The 18,993-nt window shown below is 37.5% G+C and overlaps 1 protein-coding gene across 1 annotated transcript in view; it reads right to left on the reverse strand.

Annotated features, from left to right (window-relative positions):
* The window catches only part of EXOC2 (exocyst complex component 2), a 204,913-nt gene that overhangs the window by 120,950 nt on the left and 64,970 nt on the right, over window positions 1–18,993 (reverse strand). The window contains exons 7-11 of the mRNA XM_065398970.1: window positions 14,201–14,281; window positions 10,111–10,256; window positions 9,924–10,005; window positions 8,844–8,946; window positions 5,362–5,480 (exon numbers count right to left, since the gene is read on the reverse strand). Coding sequence (XP_065255042.1) covers window positions 5,362–5,480; window positions 8,844–8,946; window positions 9,924–10,005; window positions 10,111–10,256; window positions 14,201–14,281 — 531 coding nt within the window. The remainder of the gene's footprint in view (window positions 1–5,361; window positions 5,481–8,843; window positions 8,947–9,923; window positions 10,006–10,110; window positions 10,257–14,200; window positions 14,282–18,993) is intronic.

Raw genomic sequence — 18,993 nt, forward strand, 5'->3', positions numbered from 1 at the left:
GAGGCACTGACAATCTCAGTTTAGCAGTAAGCAAAAAGTGACCATCCACTAGTCATAAAAACATGGGTACACCTGATGATGTGGACATTTCTCTGAGTTTTCAGAAACTCTGTTTCCACAGCTGTACAAAACTCCGTTAATGAGAATCATGGGGTCTTGTCATTGTACCAGGGTCTGCAGTTGGGCAAAGATAATCTGGAGTATGTGGCTCACCATCTGGAAAAGTTCCATGGCCTAATATTTTTCAGAGTGCGTGGTGAGGAGGAGGGTAGTCTCTTGGTCTCAGTCACTGTTACGCTTTTATGTTGGATTCTAATAATTTCTTGGGCTACATCTACACTACAGGGGGGGGTCGATTTAAGATACGCAAATTCAGCTACGCGAATAGCGTAGCTGAATTCGACGTATCAGATCCGACTTACCCTGTTGTGAGGACGGCGGCAAAATCGACTGCCACGGCTCCCAGTCGACGGCGCTTACTCCCACCTCCGCTGGTGGAGTAAGTGCGTCGATTCGGGGATCGATTGTCGCGTCCTGACGAGACGCGATAAGTCGATCCCCAAGAGATCGATTTCTACCCGCCGATTCAGGCGGGTAGTGTAGACCAGGCCTTGTACTACCTACGCTAGCTTCTGCCTGCATACTTCATTAGACACAGGTCTTCTGTGAACATTGGTGATGTGGCCGGAGATGTGTCTGGACTTAATGAAATGTCTGTTATCCACTCCATCAATTATGCCTGAGGATTATCATCTGATCAGTGTTGGGGGAACATAGGGTGATGAGAATTGTGGTTCCTTGCAGTAGAAGGATGGGTGGTTGGCAAGCTCACTTTGGTTTGAGAGAGCAAAGGGGAAGTTCTGATCTCCAAGAACTGTCTTACCTGCTGGTAGTAGACACAATGCTCTATCAGCTGGTGGGAGTGAATATCATTGTTGGGTTCAGTTTGGGATAAGGATCATTGTCTCGTGCATCTAGAATTGCTCCTCAACTGAGATAGAGGGCACTGGTTCTGGTCTTTAAGTGTTGGAGAGGGAGCAGAGAAGTCCTGTAATCTCCTCCTGTAATCTGCTTCTCAGCTCTGTAAAAGCTGTTGTGAAGGTTGCACTGGTGCTGGTGCCAGCCATGAAAGATTAGTCCATTAATTTGCATGGATTTATTTATGTTCTTGTTCTCTGTCTGAATATCATTTCTGAGAAATGAACTCAAAAATGCACCAAAGTACTTTAGAAATCTCCCCTCCCTCACATATTTTGTTAAGATTCTCTTTCCCTCATTGTTCCCCTTATCTCCACCCTCAGAAAATAAACATAACCATTTACCTAATCACCAGATTTGTGTAGTTTGTATGCAGCCTGGACTCTCCCATCAAAAGATTTCTTTAATTATTACAACTGATTTGCTACTTCAGTTGTCAGCTTCTTCATCCATGTCAGGCTGCCAAATAGTTTTACACAGTTCAGAGCCTGACATAACTTTCAATGTCAATGGGACAGTAAAATACATAAATTCACAATTTGAGCACAGAGCAGAGAACATTTGAAATATGCAGGACTTCTAATTAGCCCTACTTACAAATTCCAGGAGGAAACTTCAGGACCTATATTAGTATTCTGGCCTTGGCTACACTTGCAGATGTACAGCGCTGTGCATTAAACCTGACTTCGTACAGCTGAGTAGGGAAAGCGCTTGCCATCTTTTCCCTCTTTCAGCACTTCCAAGTTGCATTTGCAAGCTTTGCGCTGTGGTGGCTCAGAATTCTAGCACATGCTAGCTACCACTAACCATTACTATAGGATGCAGCTTGTCCAGCAGTGCCCAAGTAAAGAGAATTTTTTTTTCTGATGATGGTACTGTTGTGAATCCTCCACTCTCATTTGGGATACAAAATCATATTTAAATATCTATTTAAACTACAGCATACAATAAAAAAGTCAACTACATGAGCATCTATACTGACTAACTTCCTTCTCCAATTATGCTTAGTAGAGGCTCTGAGATTCTGATAATTGACAGCAGGGTAGACTGTCAGGGCAACTCTAGGGAAATTAAAAAAAAAAATACATGCATAGCGGGGAAGTAAATATAATCCTTGTCCTGATTACAGCCATCAGTGGCCTGGCTGGTGTAGCTGCACCACGGAATTCCCTAGTGTAGATAGGCAAATCCAGTATTTACACACGAGGAGCTCTTATAGCAGGTGACACTGTCCATGCACTACAGGTTTTTATTGGCTCAGATACACTTGCGGTCGATCACCAATAGTTGAAATAGGAAAAATCCCCATTGTGGGCAGGTCGTAGAATAACTGACATGCTAAATGTCTCACTCATCCTTGTTAACTCAGGCATTTAGCAAATAATTGTAGTGTTAAAATATTTCCCCCACATACACCACAACTTGCCAAAAAAAAAAAAAAAAAAAACCTGAACAAAAAAACCCAACAAACCAAAAACCCAACTAGCTTTGATGATCACCTCTAAAAATCCTGTTTGGGGATGCCAGCGGGGTGTTAACCAAAGGCTTTCCTGGCAGGAAAAGCAAAGGCTTTGGTCTAATTTTGGACCTGTTTCACAGGAATTTAAGAGATGAATTAGACTTGTATTAAGGCAATAGAAAATTCTTCATGTGTAACAATTCAGAGCACTGGTCTCCTTTGAAACAGATACAGTTTAGCTGCAAATTGCTTGTGACACTAACTCACTAAAAAGTTGGGAAATACATCATACACACACTGTTTCTCTGTCCACCTCCTACTGGTATTTGAGGTATCTTTACTGGAGTTTTAACATAGTCAGTCCTGGTTCAATTTAAATCTACGTATCAAATTTGTGTTGTATAATCAGTCAGTGGGAGAACAATCTGGAATATCCAATGATTAATGCTGGTGTGCTTAAGGTGCAGCAGTAATCTTCAGCTCTGTATCCCAATGTTTACAATATGAAGAGCACCATCTGCTAGGATAAGTGCATGCTATGCCTGTTAAAAACTGAAACCTTGAGAAAGATCTAATACAGTGTTCAAGAGAATATCAACCTTATGACCCACCTCTGCTGCCAAATACTTGATATACAAAAGAATCTTTCTTGGAAAAGGGAGCTTTTAATAGAAGACTGCAGTCTGAAAATCTGTTACCAACTTCACTTACGAAATGGCCTCTGAATGCAGTATAAATATAAATAACTTTCTTCTGTCAAAAGCCTTGTTTCTATTTCTATAGGTTGATTAGATTTCTCAGTTTCATGCATAACCAATTTTACACCTAGAATGGAAAGACACACTTCCTGCTTGAAAGACATATTTATTATAGTGTGTTTTAATCTATTTTACATCTCTGATCACATTCATTTAAGCTCATTTAATATATGTATGTATATATATATTGCTTGTTCCATCCATGTATAAATCTATGTGCTCTGCAGACTAAAGTTACATAAATTCCTCCTGTTTGGTTCCCAGAAAGGCTGCTAACACAATAAATTGTTTAATATTAACATTGGGCTGGAGGTGAATTGCTGTAAGTCCCACATCTTAACAATTCAGATAATAAGGAGTAAGGAGAAGTGTTATACATAGGTTGAGATTATTGAGGCAAGCTAGAAAATTTGGACACACATCTTCTATTAATTTTAATTAAACATGTCTTTAAGTCTTCCAGGCCAGTGTTTCTTAGCCTTTTTGACACCAGGGATCGGCTTGCTGAATTCCTAAACTGTGTCAGAGAGATCTCAGGTCCAAAGACCGATCATTGAGAAACACTGTTCTAGACAGCTTCAGAAAAAAATAGTCTCAATCTCATATTATCTTCCTGTTTTATTTTTCTGGGTAAGAAGCTATGGGATGATTGCTCTCAATAAGCCCTCAGGTAAGATGATAAAAAGAAATCCTACAGATATCTTTTTATGTGGATCTTGTTACTTTGTTTATTTTTTGCACCTAAATTGGTGTATTCCTGAATGAAAATCTCCCCTGCTATCACTGCTGGCATAGTGGCACACAGTATGATCCACTAGGGTGGACTGAAGCTAAAGGTATATGCTGTGCATGTTCTAACCAGATCTCATGAATTCATGGTTCTATTATCGTCATCATGTTCAATACTTTAAGTACCTGCTGAACCCTATATCTCACCTGGTAACCTCTTTGGAAGGAGAAACACGTCTAAGGCTACGTCTACACTACCCGCTGGATCGGTGGGTAGCAATCGATCTATCGGGGATTGATTTATTGCGTGTAGCGTAGACGCGATAAATCGATTCCCGATCGCTCTCCCGTCGACTGCTGTACTCCAGCTCGGCGAGAGGCGGAAGCAAAGTTGACGGGGGAGCCACAGCAATCGAACCCTAAGCCGTGAGGCGGCGAGGTAAGTCGAACTAAGATACGTCGACTTCAGCTACGTTATTCTCATAGCTGAAGTTGCGTATCTTAGGTTGATCCCTTCTCTCCCCCCAGTGTAGACCAGGCCTAAGAGTCCTATACCAGTTCTGTGGAGCACTTCTACAATGGATACAATTCTTGTAGTTCCAAAGAGATACTTTTGGTTTGGGACACACATGGAGTAACATTAATATGGGAGTTATCTTTCTGCCCAGAAGAGGGATAGATGTTGATACACTTACCTTGAGTAGTATCGTATTTATTCTTTAAGTGAAAAAAGATGCTATTCAATAGTTGGATGGATCCAAATGACTATATGGATACTAAAATCTGACCAATAGTTAATTTTCCAAGTCAAATCAAAGTGTGGTAACATTTTCTTTGGCTTCACACCCTGCAATACTAGCCTTATGACTAGTTTTTCTGGAAAGAATATTATTATAACAGACCATGTTAATTGGCAGTTGTGGTGATGAAACTTCTGGAAGCACTATATATAAAAGCAATTCTTCCAGTAGCAACACTAGTGAAAATGAAGACCATTGAGTAGTTGATGAACCTGTTGGTAAAACTGAGTAAGTGGGATATTTAGACACTGTAGCAGGTTGCAGCCAACCTCACAATCTCTAAACTGAGTCTCAATAAAAATATATGTGCAAATTCAGTATTCCACAATGCTCCAGTCTCCTACATATCCATGCATTACTGGCATATACTCTGACAACAGATATCTGTATTCAGCAATTAAAAATCAATATGAATTAAACCGAACACGGAGAAATATTTCAAGGGTTGGATCTAACTTTAGCTGAATGGATGAAGCCTAATAATATTTTCACTATTTAATGCCATCAAAGTAAAGTAAAAAGTTGTTATAATAATAATTCTAACCTTTACTTTTGTGTCAAATAAAATATAAGAAACCATGTCAAACTCTTAAGTGTCAAACCGAAGACTTTCTGTAAACTGGAAAAACATTCTTGCCTTTTTGATCTTTAACGTAGCTGTCTTTGCAGTTGTGCATGAGTTGAAGAATCCATTTGTGCTGGGCACCAATACACTGCCACGCAGGGTCCCCAGAAGCATGGAGATCAGAAAGATATCTGTAAAACCAAGTCCAGAGGTTGCAGCTCAGACTTGACATACTGAAAACTTAAAATACAGCAAAGTTTAATCATAAATAACCTTTTCTGTACTTCTTAGGGGGGGAAATCTAAAGAACTACTAGAATTTTAAATGAGAGATATTTACACTGAAAACTAGAACAAGCTTTGCAGTTTCCCTTCCTAATTTAGTGGAGGCAAAGCCTTACCTGACCAAAGAAAAGAACAGAAATAGGCAGAATATATATAGTTAACAAAACATTAATGTGTAGCTTTAGTTATTCCTCCAATAAGGTAACTTAATTATCTGTCAAGATCTTAGTTCAATGCTCAGTGTTTCTGTTGCAACCATTGTTGACATCATAAGCACCAATCTACTGTATTTTCCTGCACTAGTTATATTCTGATTGTACTATCATCTCTTTAATCTTGAATGTGAATATTAATGATGAGTAAAGAAGGAACTATTATTGGGGGGGGGGGAGAATGTGTGTGTGGTGTGATAGAGACTAGATGAGGTTCCTTTGAAAATAAGGCCTTAAATTTCTAGAAAAGGGGGAGCACATAATTAGGTATCTAGGGAAAAAAATCAGCTGCTGTGCTTACATCTGCATGTGCACAAATAGAGACTGTAGAAGTTCATGCCCATCAATTCTGAAACTAAAGTACAGGCCTTTGAATGTATGTGACGACAACAACAGCATATTGAATAACTGAGCCTGAAAGTGCTTCAAGATAAGTGCTTCAGTATTAGCAAATCTACTATTTTGTATACTACAAAGTTTCTTGTACTACCTAAACACAGAATGGATTTAGCAATGCAAGATACCCAAGATGAAATAATACACTGATTTAAGATCGTAAGCAGTACTGAAAAGTGCATAACCCTTTCACAAAAGCTAAATTATTACATCTGAGTAATGCTAATTGATATGATTGCAAAATTCCAACTTTCTTAAGAACTGTCTGTGGTACTTGAGACATGTAGAACAAATTGTTTTTGTCAAAGCATGCTCATCATTTGGACAGATGAGATACTCTTTAAAAATGAGCAGTTGTGTAAGATTTATAAATCATGAGCTCAACTTCATCAGTTTTCAAAAGGACTTGAATCTGCATTTGACTCATTTCTACTTTAAAAAGCTTTTGCTGGCTTTGGGAAAGATGTTTAATTAACTGGATGAGGGAATTTTGAACAGTATGATGCAAATATTAATCTAAAACATGACCTACAAAAGGAGATAAAAATGGGTTGACACACTTTTAGTGTCTTTTTGATTAAGACATTCGTTTTTTTGGGGGTGGGAGAGGGGAGAGGGAGGAATAATTTGTGGTGTTTCAGAGCTCATTCACACTGAAATACTCAGGATGTACAGAACATCAAAAGTATCAACGATTTACTGAGGATAAGTGATTTTTATTCAGACTATTTTAAAGTCTTAGGGTTTCTTTTCTTTTTTTTTTTTTTAATATCTATGTAACTAAGACCACTTGGGAGGAAAAAAAAGCTCTTTTACTCCATCTACATTAAGGAAATTTGCACTGGTATAACCATATCATTATAGTTACACCCATGTAAACCCCTAGCATAAACACGGTGTACTGTGGTCAAGCAGGGCTTGCACTGGTGCAGCTTCAGCTAGTAACACATCACATTAACCAGGACTGAAGTAAGCCCCATTTTGCACCGATGCAGTGTATCCACATGTGTAACTACAATCAGTGTAGACATGCTTATATAAGTTTCCTTAATGTAGGTGGGGCCATTCTTAAGGATTCAACACATCCATTCTTTCAATGAGGGCCTGAAAAAGCTCCTAACACACATTTCTGTATCTTCCAAAGAAGCACTCCAAAAAGGGAGCAACATGACTTTCCTTTTTCTAAGGAAAGACTTTTTTTAAAACTTTCAAGACTATTTTACATATTATTAAAAAAAAAAAAAGGGAACATACTTCTTTGCTCCATGACCCTTCCTTTAAACACTGACATAGCAATTACATACTATCCATACAGCACCCAAAAAGTGTGTTGGTACAATTCAGATATAAGAAGACTGGTCTCTGTAAGAAAGAACTTACAATCTAATGATCCAATTCAGCAGTGTATTTAAACTAATGCCTAACTCTGAGCTCATAAGTAGGTCTATTGACTTCAATGGCTCATATGATTAAAGTTAAACACTTCCTTAAGTATTTTTCTAAATCGGGGCCTAAAGCTCCAATCATGCAATTTGTTCTGTGCACACAGCGCTCTCTTCAGTGGGTGTTCTGGGGTTTTGAGACTGTATCAAGAAGCGGCTGGTGAGGCTTTTGCCCTATGTATCAAGGAGGAGGGTATGTCTACACGGCTCATGGCAGCAAGTCTTCCAGCCAGGGTTGACAGACTTGGGCTATTACTACTGCATTAAAAATAGCTATGTAGACAGTGTTTTGAATCTGTAGCTTGGGCTCTGAAGTCCACCCCCTTCCCTCTGCTTCAAAGTCCGAGTTCCAGCCCAAGCCACAATGTCGCCATGTTTTTAGCATGGTAGCACGAGCCCAAGTGTGTCAAACTGAGCTGGGAGGCTCGCTTCCACAGACTGTGTAGCAGTACTCACAGTGTCTAGGAGTCAGTGGGTTTGGAACAGGGGAATAGGGCTTGTTGCTCTTCCCAAGTCCTCTCCTGAGGCTTTAAGAGCCTACCCAAAATAGGGTGGCACTGACAAAAGGCTGCTGGTGTGAGGAGTTCAAAAACACTTTCATGCTCGCATGCACATCAGCTTGTGCATATCCTCCCCCCTTTGGAAATGCTATTGTAGAAAAATGTCACTGACCCTTGCAATTTCTATGCAAATCAATCTATCTGCCCATGTAATATTACTCCTTTGAATATGAACCAGTGGCAAAAGAGCCAAAACGATAATCTGAAGAGTAAAACTTTTTGAACAGAAATCCAAATTAACACTTTTTAGTACTTCTAAATTCAAGACCATTTCCTTTTCATGCCGAATCAAGATGGATTATTATTAATGAATATGGAGTCCATTTTAAGATCAGTGACTGTTTCAGTTTGGATTCATACAGTGATAGTTTTTATCAGAATCTTTATATAGATACAAGTTTGTTTCAAAGCTTTTTAATGAACGATAATTGGGATTAAAATTCTCATTCTAGAGGAGTGTCATTTATTACACAATACAATTTATTATTGCCATTATTTACATAGACTTGAGTCCTGGGCTGAAAAAGATAATCTCAAATTCTGTAAGAAAAAAATTCAGTGTTTAAAATGTAATAAAATATTCATTGCATTATCTGGGAAATGCACAGACATGCATCTGACGTAGAATATATCTGACAAAGATATTAGGTAAAAGATCACCTTATATAACGTTTTTGATCATGTAATGTTGATGGAGTCTCAAGCAATTTATTCAGAAGAAGTTCTCTTAAGGCTTCAATTCGAGTTTCAATTTCAGCATAATCTATGAAAAAAGGAATGCAGAATTCCAATATACCTTTCTTTGCCTGAAGTGTCAACTGAAAATTTTAATATTTTCTCAGCAAAATCTCATGGATTTAGGATAAAACTGATAAATTTTAACAAGTTTTTAAATTGCACCAGTTCTTACAAGATGAATCTTCAAATATCACCAAACTATTATGTTTTTCCTTGGAGGATTAAATTTAAAAGATGCTTTGTTAGCTCCATGTTCAGTACTCTACCCTGCACTATTTCCCCTGTACGTAGGAGTCTTGTCTTTTTACATATGCAGCCACTGCCGCCCCCCACAACTACCATATATAATATTTCCTTAACAACTTCACTGTTGTGTTCAATTTGGATTAGTTTTGTTTTTGCAATATCACTAATTTCACCACATGGGTGGCAATGCTCTCTGTTCATTTTCTTCTCAAATGGATTTTTTTTTAAGAATTAAAAAAAGGTTATTAAGCGAGTTTTATATAGAATTGGATCTTTGTTCTTAATACATTTCTAGACATGGTAATTTCGAATTAGATATTCAAAACAATCAATCACTTTGTGTACTCAACCAAGGTATATGTACTCTTTACTGTAATTTACATCTGAAAGAGTTCTGTAAACAATAATTTTACAAAAATACAAGCCTTGGCTTTGAAGCTTTTTCACAACTATGCCAAGCGAGGGACACCCTAAGCTGTATCCTGTAGTTACTGAAACCTGTTTTATGTCTAGTAATACTAAGCCTTTAAAAAAAACTGGCTGCAAGCTCTTATTATATATACTACAAAGTAATATGTATCTCTCAGATGGAAAACTTGCCAGAAATATTGTTTAAAGTAATTGTTCCAAATTCTAAAGAGGGCTCCATATAAACAGAAGCTGAAGCCCACATAAGGCTTCTCACGGTGCTACATGTTCTTTATCTTTCCTGTTAAAAAACAGCAGAGAGTCAAAGTAACTGAACCCAAATCTTACATTTTTTGAACACTTGAACCTCGGTCTTCCCAAACAGTGACTTGGCTTTTTCATAGTCATTAATGACCACATCGTAATCACCCTTTAAAATAAAGGAACATTGGAGATTTGTCACAATAAAAAAATATCGTACATTGATTTCAGTGGGAAAAACACATTTGTACTTTATTTTTAAAATGCACTGTACCTTTTGGATATTCCTTTCAATATTAAGAGGAAGGTTAAAAAGAAACTTAAAACGCTGAAGGACATTGAGTGCATTTCTTGTTGAATCTGCCTTGTCTTTGCGACCCAACACTTCTTGGAATAAGGTATCTGCAGTGTTACTTGCCCCTATTTTAAAGGAGGGAGAAAAAAAGGAAATAAAGTAATCATTGCAGAATAAGATCACTATATATTCCTCAATAGCTAATCTTATTTATCAAATAATACTGGATGTTAATTATAAAGTAGTGAATAATTACTACTGATTCTATAAACTCAAATTAACACTTTAATGATTTCTGTTCAGCTATATTAAGCACACGTCACAATTTACTGAAATACTATTTCAGTGCTGATCACTTAGCCTTTTAATGTGGTGAGCCCTCCGTACAATTAAAAACAACCACATTTTCCTAGTTCAAGTGCTTAACTTCACTGTGGTGATTTTATAGTTTGTTTTGGCCACCAATCTAAATTTTACAGTTAATCTATGTCTTTTAGGCTATTCGATCATCAGAGACTGTTTTTTTTAGAACAGAATATAATGAAATTATACTTGTTGAATTCCCTAGCTTCAAGAGTTAGCATTGGGGGGCAGGGGGAGTTTCTTTCTTTTTTCTTTACAGCTATATAAAGCAAGTTGGGGCTTTTTTGAATTCAGTAAGAATTTTTTTACGATATCCTTAGATCTTTGGCATTAAAATGCTTCGTTTTAAAAAATGAATCTATATAGCAACTATAGACACATTTAAGCAATTATATAGAGCTCATTATTGGAACACCATTATATAAGGGTCTGATCCTGTTTGCATTGCAGTCAACAGTAAAATTCTCATTCCCTTCACTGGATGCAAGATCAAGTCCTATGTTAACAATTTTATGGGAATAAGAATGTCTACATTAATCTATTCATATTTATTTTATTTTTTTCAATCAAAATACATTCTAAAGAGAATAAAACTAGTTTTTCCCCAATCAGACTACAAAGTGTTATATTATTTTGTACTAAAACGTTTCCCATAATTATTTGGCACAAAATAATTAAATTTCTGTTACACGAAGGAAGATTAGTATGGGATGTGAAACAGTTACATTTTTCAACTTGTGACTTATTTTTAATTAGGCAAAAGGAAAAAAGAAGAACTGTTTTAGCCTTTTAGATCGCTGCCTGTAAAAAGTGTCTACATTATCTGGTCTAGTGACTATACTTTAAGCAAAGATGAAAAAATTACATCAGTCTCGCTGGGTGGCTTGCATGCCATTTTCTCTAGTCAACACTGTGGGTGGCCTGCTCAAGTTAAAAGTAGTCTTTGTAAAATAATTGTTAAATCTAAATAATGTTTAAACTGTTGAAATTTTGAAGCCCTGACGTAAAAATCTTTGTTTTGTCAGGACAGCCGTTTCTACTACATGTGATTTAATGTAAAATGGTTTAATTCATTAAGAAAAAACCCACGACATAATATCTAACTGGACACTTAAATACTGACTCTGGATAAAGTTTGATTTTTTCCAAATATCTATCTGTTATATATATATATATATATATATTATATATATATATATATATATATATATATAAAGAGAATCACTGTTTTATTTTAAATCACAACTTACTTATACATTCATTTAATAGTTAAGCAACAAGTCATTTATTATTTTCTGGTAATTATAGTTATAATCACAAGGTATTTTTCCCTAACACATAAGGAAGCTTCTTTAAAAGGTGACTAACAACTACAGAATTGCACATGGATATTTGTCTTTAGTTTAAAAGAATCCATAACTCAATTCCTTGAAGAAATAATATGTTTTATTAATCCTCAGCACAATTTTAATGCATTTGCATTTCTTTTCTATGGATTATTAATTCATTTTTTGAGAAATATCAAATCAAATTTCTATGCAAGAAAAAGTTTCTCTTTTTAGTTACACAAACTGAAAAATTAATCATTGTCCTTTGTTTATGACTTTTACAAAATCTCCTGTAATACTTAAGAGTGCATCACTTCCAACGTGTTCTTAACCATTAAAAACACTGGCATATTTCAGACTGCTCGGCAGACTCATGTTTAAAAGGAGTTGGTGTACCTTATAAACACATTTTTTTTCTCCAAAGGGTTAAGCTTCAAACAATCCTCACATCTTGACCTGTGAATAAAGACCTATGCCTGTAATGCTGAAGTCAATGGGATTTTTGTCACCGACTTCAATGGGTGCTGAATCAAGCCCTATGCTGAAGAAATGTACTTAAGAAAGGTCTATCAGACACTCTGTCCATAAGTGCTTCTTACCAAAAAGTAAAGTAGTGACTACTTATCAGTTTTCCTTCTCTGACAGATTGGGAAATAAAAAAAACTTATGTGGACAGAAGAAAATGACAATCAGGTAGATACCATACCAATAAAAGGAAACCAACTTTTAAAATATACTGAATTCTTTTAAGCTACCATTCTTGATTAAACTCATCCCTTTGCATGGTACAATACATGATTTTATATGTAAATATAATAGCTTGTTTGCATAACATTATTCTCTTTTTTTTTTTTTTTTAAAGCCCAGGCCCTGGCCCATCCAGCGTCCTCCATCATGACTTGCCCACCTTCACAGGGACAGAAAAGCCACCAATTCTTTTCCACAAGAAAGCAAAAGCCAATACCATTCTGAAGTGGCTGGCACAAACTACTCTAAAAAGCTTGCTTGCAAAAAAAATGGACTGCATTACTTGCATACAGATTTCAACTCCACTTGCTAGACCAGAGAATGATCACAGAGTCTATTGTTAATCTGAGGTCTGTCACAAGCAGTCCATGAGAGGATACATGAATTAGTCTAAATACAGGATACTTTTGCTGTGTTCTTTTACTATTTTAACATTTTAAAAATTTACTTTGGTCAAAAGAAAAAAAGCTCGCACTGACTTTACATGTGACTAGGTGTAAAATATATGGCATTGTAGGTTGTGCCTAAAATTTTGGCACGTGCATGTTTTCCTATGTGTATCATTTTGCCTGTATAAAAAAACCCCAAACAGATGTGTGGACACAAACTGTTCAGATAGTAAATTGCAAATACCAGGTTTTGCATGGCCAAGAAAAAAAAAACTACGTGCAAAACTGCACGTACAACAGTGTACATGAAATGTGCTATTATAGAGTCTGGGTGGAGGCCCTTTTGAAAACTATTCCCTCTCCCCCTACCCACTCTATCATTGTGTATTCACACACCAAAGTATCCTGACCCCCCCCCCCCCCCCAAAATCTGCTTCCATGTCACTTTTCTGATTTCATACAGCATATTCAGGCTCTCAGACACTGAGTCAGTTATTTGGATGTCATTCCCTGCTTATTGATATAGCACTAAGGGAAACATCCCTTCCTCTGTGAAAAAAATCACAATGAAACAAAGTAAAATTATCTTGGCATAAGTCCAAGAATTAGGAACTGTAACTTTTGTGATCTGGTGAAGCATGTACCAAGCAACAGAAATGTAAATGCTCTCTCCCAACTCAATCATACAATATGAGGAATACTTTAACAGGAAGAGGTTATGGAATTTTCAAAAGCGCCTAAATGACTTAGGAGTACCAGTCCCAATGTGGTCTGAATGACTGAATATCAAATAAAGAATGTATTGTAAATAAATCTTACCAGTGTAAACACTATTTCCAGTAGCAGTTCTCTATTTTTCTTCTGCCACTGCTTTAATGTATTGCATTTAATTCCACTCATTGTCCTAGATGCACATTTATTTTTCAAAACTTTTTTGTGTATACTTTTTTAAAACCAAGATTTGTCACTTTAGAAGCAGGAAAACAATATTTACCTTAAAAGTCTCCCCTTCTTCCCCATTGTTAACCATAAATCTGATCCTGTACCTATTGAAGTTCATGGCAAAGTTCCCATGGATTTCAATGGATGCAGCATCAGGTCCCAAAAATCATCACTATGCAAGAATAAATGCCAGGACAAAACTTACTGTTTTCTACTGTGTAACAAATTCCAAGAAATATATTAAAGCTTTCATAAAGTCTGAAGTCCATAAATAGTTGCTGGTGGGAGGACAAAACTTACTGTTCAGTACATTCTCCAGTTTTTGCGTCATGGATCCTTCTACTTTTTCCGTTCCATCCGCTTCCAGTTTTTGATGGATTGCTGGAATAAAATGTCTAGTTAAAATGCAGACCATTTAAATCGATGGGAATACATTATATCAACGTGACACTTTAAAACAGCTTCTCAAAAATTTTAAATTAACTGCTATATTTCTTGCTAGACATAAGCAGCTCAAATGTTATGAGAGGCACCATGGTCTAGTGGGCCACAGGGCGAAGAGCCAGACACTCCAGAATTCTAATTGTTACTTTGCCACTGTGTGACGTTGCACAAATCACTTATCTCCAGGTCTCAGTTCCCCCCCCCCCCCAAGGATAATGCTATAAAATAGTATTAATTTTGTATAGTATTTTGAAAATATAAACACCACATAAATGCTATATGTTATCATGACACTGGAAAGTAGTTTGTAGGTGTGACCCTAACAGCATCCCAATGCAAGAGGCTCACTGATATCTGGTAATGAGTTTCAGCTCACCTGACCAGTTCAGAGTACCCCAATTCATTAATGTTATAATCTGTATCTCATGTAAGTTATGTGAAAACTAACACCACACTGATAACTAACATTCTTGTGTGGTGTGTATATACGGTAAGTTCCTAAGGGACCATACAAATATGAAGGAAATGTGGAACTAAAATGTGTTTACCAGACGAGGCTGGGGTGAGGGTAAACAGGTTTCTCTCAGACAAAGGATAGGCTAACACTTCCAGTCAGGTGTCACCACAGGTGATTACCAATCACATGTCAAGTAGCCATTCATTTGCACTGGAGAGGGCAGGAACAGATCAATTTGCATTTTAGCAAACACCAACAGGGGAAGAAACCGGCATGGAACTTCCTTCACCCCAGACTCCATGTCTCCTTCCTCAGAGCTTGAACAAACTTTATTGGGGGATGGGGGACGTGGCGGGGGTAACCTTCAGAAGAATCAATTTCAAAGGTTCACTGAACTATAAAAGAGAGGGGCAAAGAACCGCAAGTTATCTTTCACCTAAGACGACAAAGGAACCAAGTATTTTGTGCTAGATTCTGACAGGGGGATGGGGGATGAAATGGGATCAGCCATCTTGCTGGAAGGAAGTGTGGTAAAAGTCTTACCTTAAACCAAGATTGTAGTTTTGTTAAGTTTCTAGAAAACACTTTTATTTGCTTGTAACCATTTCTAACTCTATCCTTTATACCTGAACTCATTTAAAATCCCATCTCCTTTTGTTAATAAACTTGTTTTACTTTTAATCTAAATCAACCCAGTGCTGTGTTTCAACTAAAGTGATAAGATGTGCATTTTGTCTCTTCAGAGGAGCAAACTAACCTTATTATTCCTCTGAATGATCCATGAAAGAGGTTGGACATTGCAGAGCGTACAGTTTGGGAAAATTCAGGACTGGGGAGGTGTTGGGGTCATCTTGCCAGGTGTAACCAAACCTGGCATATACCAGAGCATGGCTAGGATGCAACAAGTGGGCTGCTAGAATCAGAGTAGCTGACCAGAGCTGCTTAACACACAGACACTCAATGCTTGCTTGACTCCTGGCTGTTAATGTCAGGGCTGTAAGGTAGGATGACTAGTAATAGGTGCCTATATAAGACAAAGTGCTGAATATCGGGACTGTTCTTTTAAAATCAGGACATCTGGTCACTCCAGCTGTGAGCACAGCAGCAGAGCATTTAATGCACCCAGGTTTACAGGCTGTGGAGACACAACCATTCAGTGGGCTGGATTGCACCCCAGAACATGACAATAGAGAGAAGCCACAGTTATATTATAATTAAGGCTAAGATTTTGTCATGGTTATTTTTAGTAAAAGTCACGGACAGGTCACGGGTAATAAACAAAAATTCACAGAAGCCGTGACCTGTGACTTTTGCTGCTGCGGCTCCATGGTTTCCCCCATCACCGTGGTGGCTGGGAGCTGTGGGGTTCCCGCTTCACCCACAGCGGCTGGAAGCTGCAGGGTGACCATATTTCCCAAAGAGAAAATGGGACACCCCAGCCGCTCGCCCAAGGTGTTCCCCTATCCCCGTGCAAGGCTTTCACCTGTCACTGGAACCCTGAGGAGGGACCCCTCAGGAGTCTGTCACCTGTCACTGGAACTTTGCAGGGGGCCCCCTGTGGCTTGTTGCTGCTGTCGCCTGTCACTGGAACCCTGCCAGGGCCCCACTGGCTGTCAGCTCCAGAGTCATTCAGGCCCTGAGGCTGAAGCAAAAAATGTCATGGAGGTCTCTGGAAGTCACGGATTCCATGACTTCCATGACCTCCGTGTCATAAATGTAGCCTTAATTATAATTAGGGCTGTCAAGAGATTAAAAAAAAATAATCGCAATTAATTGCACTGTTAAACAATAATAGAATACCATTTATTTAAATACTTTTGGATGTTTTCCACATTTTAAAATATATTGATTTTAATTTCAACACAAAATACAAAGTGTACAGTGCTCACTTTATATTTATTTTTTATTATGAATATTTGCACTGTAAAAATAAAAGAAATAATATTTTTCAATTCACTTAATACAAGTACTGTAGTGCAAGCTCTTTATCATGAAAGTTGAATTTACAAATGTAGAATTATGTACAAAAAATAACTGCATTCAAAAATAAAAATGTAAAACTTCAGAGCCTACAAGTCCACTCAACCCTACTTCTTGTTCAGCCAATTGCTCAAACAAGTTTGTTTACCTGTGCAGAAGACAATGCTGCCCACTTCTTGTTTACGTCACCTGAAAGTGAGGACAGACGTTCGGCATGGCCCTGTTGTAGCTGGTGTTGCAAGATATTTACGTGCCAGATGCGCTAAAGATTTTTGTGTCCCTTCATGCTTCAACCACCATTCCAGAGGACATGCGTCCATGCTGATGATGGGTTCTGCTCAATAACGATCCAAAGCAGAATGGACCGATGCATGTTCATTTTCATTAACTGAGTCAGATGCCACCAGAAGACGGTTGCTTTTCTTTTTTGGTGGTTCGGGTTCTGTAGTTTTTGCATCAGAGTCTTTTAAGACTTCTGATAGCATGCTCCACACCTCGTCCCTCTCAGATTTTGGAAGGCACTTCAGATTATTAAACCTTGGGTTGAGTGCTCTAGCTATCTTTAGAAATCTCACATTAGTACCTTCTTCGCATTTTGTCAAATCTGCAGTGAAAGTGTTCTTAAAACAAACAACATGCTGGGTCATCATCCAAGACTGTTATAACATGAAATATATGGCAGAATGCAGGTAAAACAGAGCAGGAGACATACAATTCTCCCCCAAGGAGTTCAGTCACAAATTTAATTAACACATTTTTTTTAACAAGCTTCATCAGCATGGAAGCATGTTCTCCAGAATGGTGGCCATAGCATAAAGGGGCATAAGAATGTTTAGCATATCTGGCATGTAAATACCTTGCAATGCCGGCTACAAAAGTACCATGCAAATGCCTGTTCTCACTTTCAAGTGACATTGTAAATAAGAAGCGGGCAGCATAATCTCCCATAAATGTAAACAAATTTGTTTGTCTTAGCGATTGGCTGAACATGAAGTAGGACTGAGTGGACCTGTAGGCTCTAAAGATTTACATTGTTTTTTTTTTTTTTAGTGCAGTTATGTAACAACAACAACAAATCTACATTTGTAAGTTGCACTTTCGCGACAAAGAGACTGCACTACAGTACTTGTATGAGATGAATTAAAAATACTATTTCTTTTGTTTATCATTTTTACAGTGCAAATATTTATAATAAAAATAATATGAAGTGAGCACTGTACACTTTGTATTATCTGTTGTAATCAAATCAATATATTTGAAAATGTAGAAAAATATCCAAAATATTTGATAAATTTCAATTGGTATTCTATTGTTTAATAGTGCGATTAAAACTGCGATTAATCGCGATTAATTTTTTTAATCATGATTAATTTTTTTTAATTAATCGCAAGAGTTAACTGTGATTAATCAAAAGCCCTAATTATAATAGTACCTAAAAACATCAAAAATGCCATATTGGGTCTGACCAAGCCTAGTACCCTGTCTCCGACAGTGGCTAGTACCAGAGCTTCAGCTGTAGTGTACAGAACAGTGCTATTGGAGTGATCCAATCATCTTCCCCTCCCAGCTTCTGGCAGTCAGAGCTTTAGAGTCGCCCCAAGCATAGAGTTGCATCCCTGACCATTTTGACTACTAGTCCTTGAGAGAATTATCCTCTATATTCCCAGACAAAAACTACAATAAAAGGGAGTTAAGGTTGAGAGTATGTACCAGTAATTTAAGGATATAAAAGATTACATGTATACTGAATTATCCCAAAGTCAATTATAAATCCAGAGTTAAAGTCCAACTTAATGTTAAGATATGCAAATGCACAGTTGGAGCACCCACACAATTGTAACTCTGCCCTGCAGTGACACCATGCATTAACCATTTGATTAAAATTAAGACGTTTTGGTGTTTTTGGTCCCAGACCATATGAAACCGATTTTTAAAAGACCTGTTTTTCCCCTAATTGTGTTACTACAGGGCAGAGAAGATTGTTTGGGTTCCTCAACTGTGTAACAAGCTGTGAAACGCTGCTGTGTGATATTGCCAATGATTTCAAAATATCTAGTAACGGTGGGCAGAGTGCTATTAATTTTTGTGAAATTAGAGAAAGTTGGGAGAAATGGGTGACACTGCCTGGCATCTAGTTAGCAGAGCCAAAGCTTCAACCACCTCTGTAACCATCTTAAGATGAAAGAACTGGTTGATGGCAGCCATTAACTCC

Source organism: Emys orbicularis, chromosome 2 (assembly GCF_028017835.1).
Source record: "Emys orbicularis isolate rEmyOrb1 chromosome 2, rEmyOrb1.hap1, whole genome shotgun sequence".
Taxonomy (NCBI): domain Eukaryota; kingdom Metazoa; phylum Chordata; order Testudines; family Emydidae; genus Emys; species Emys orbicularis.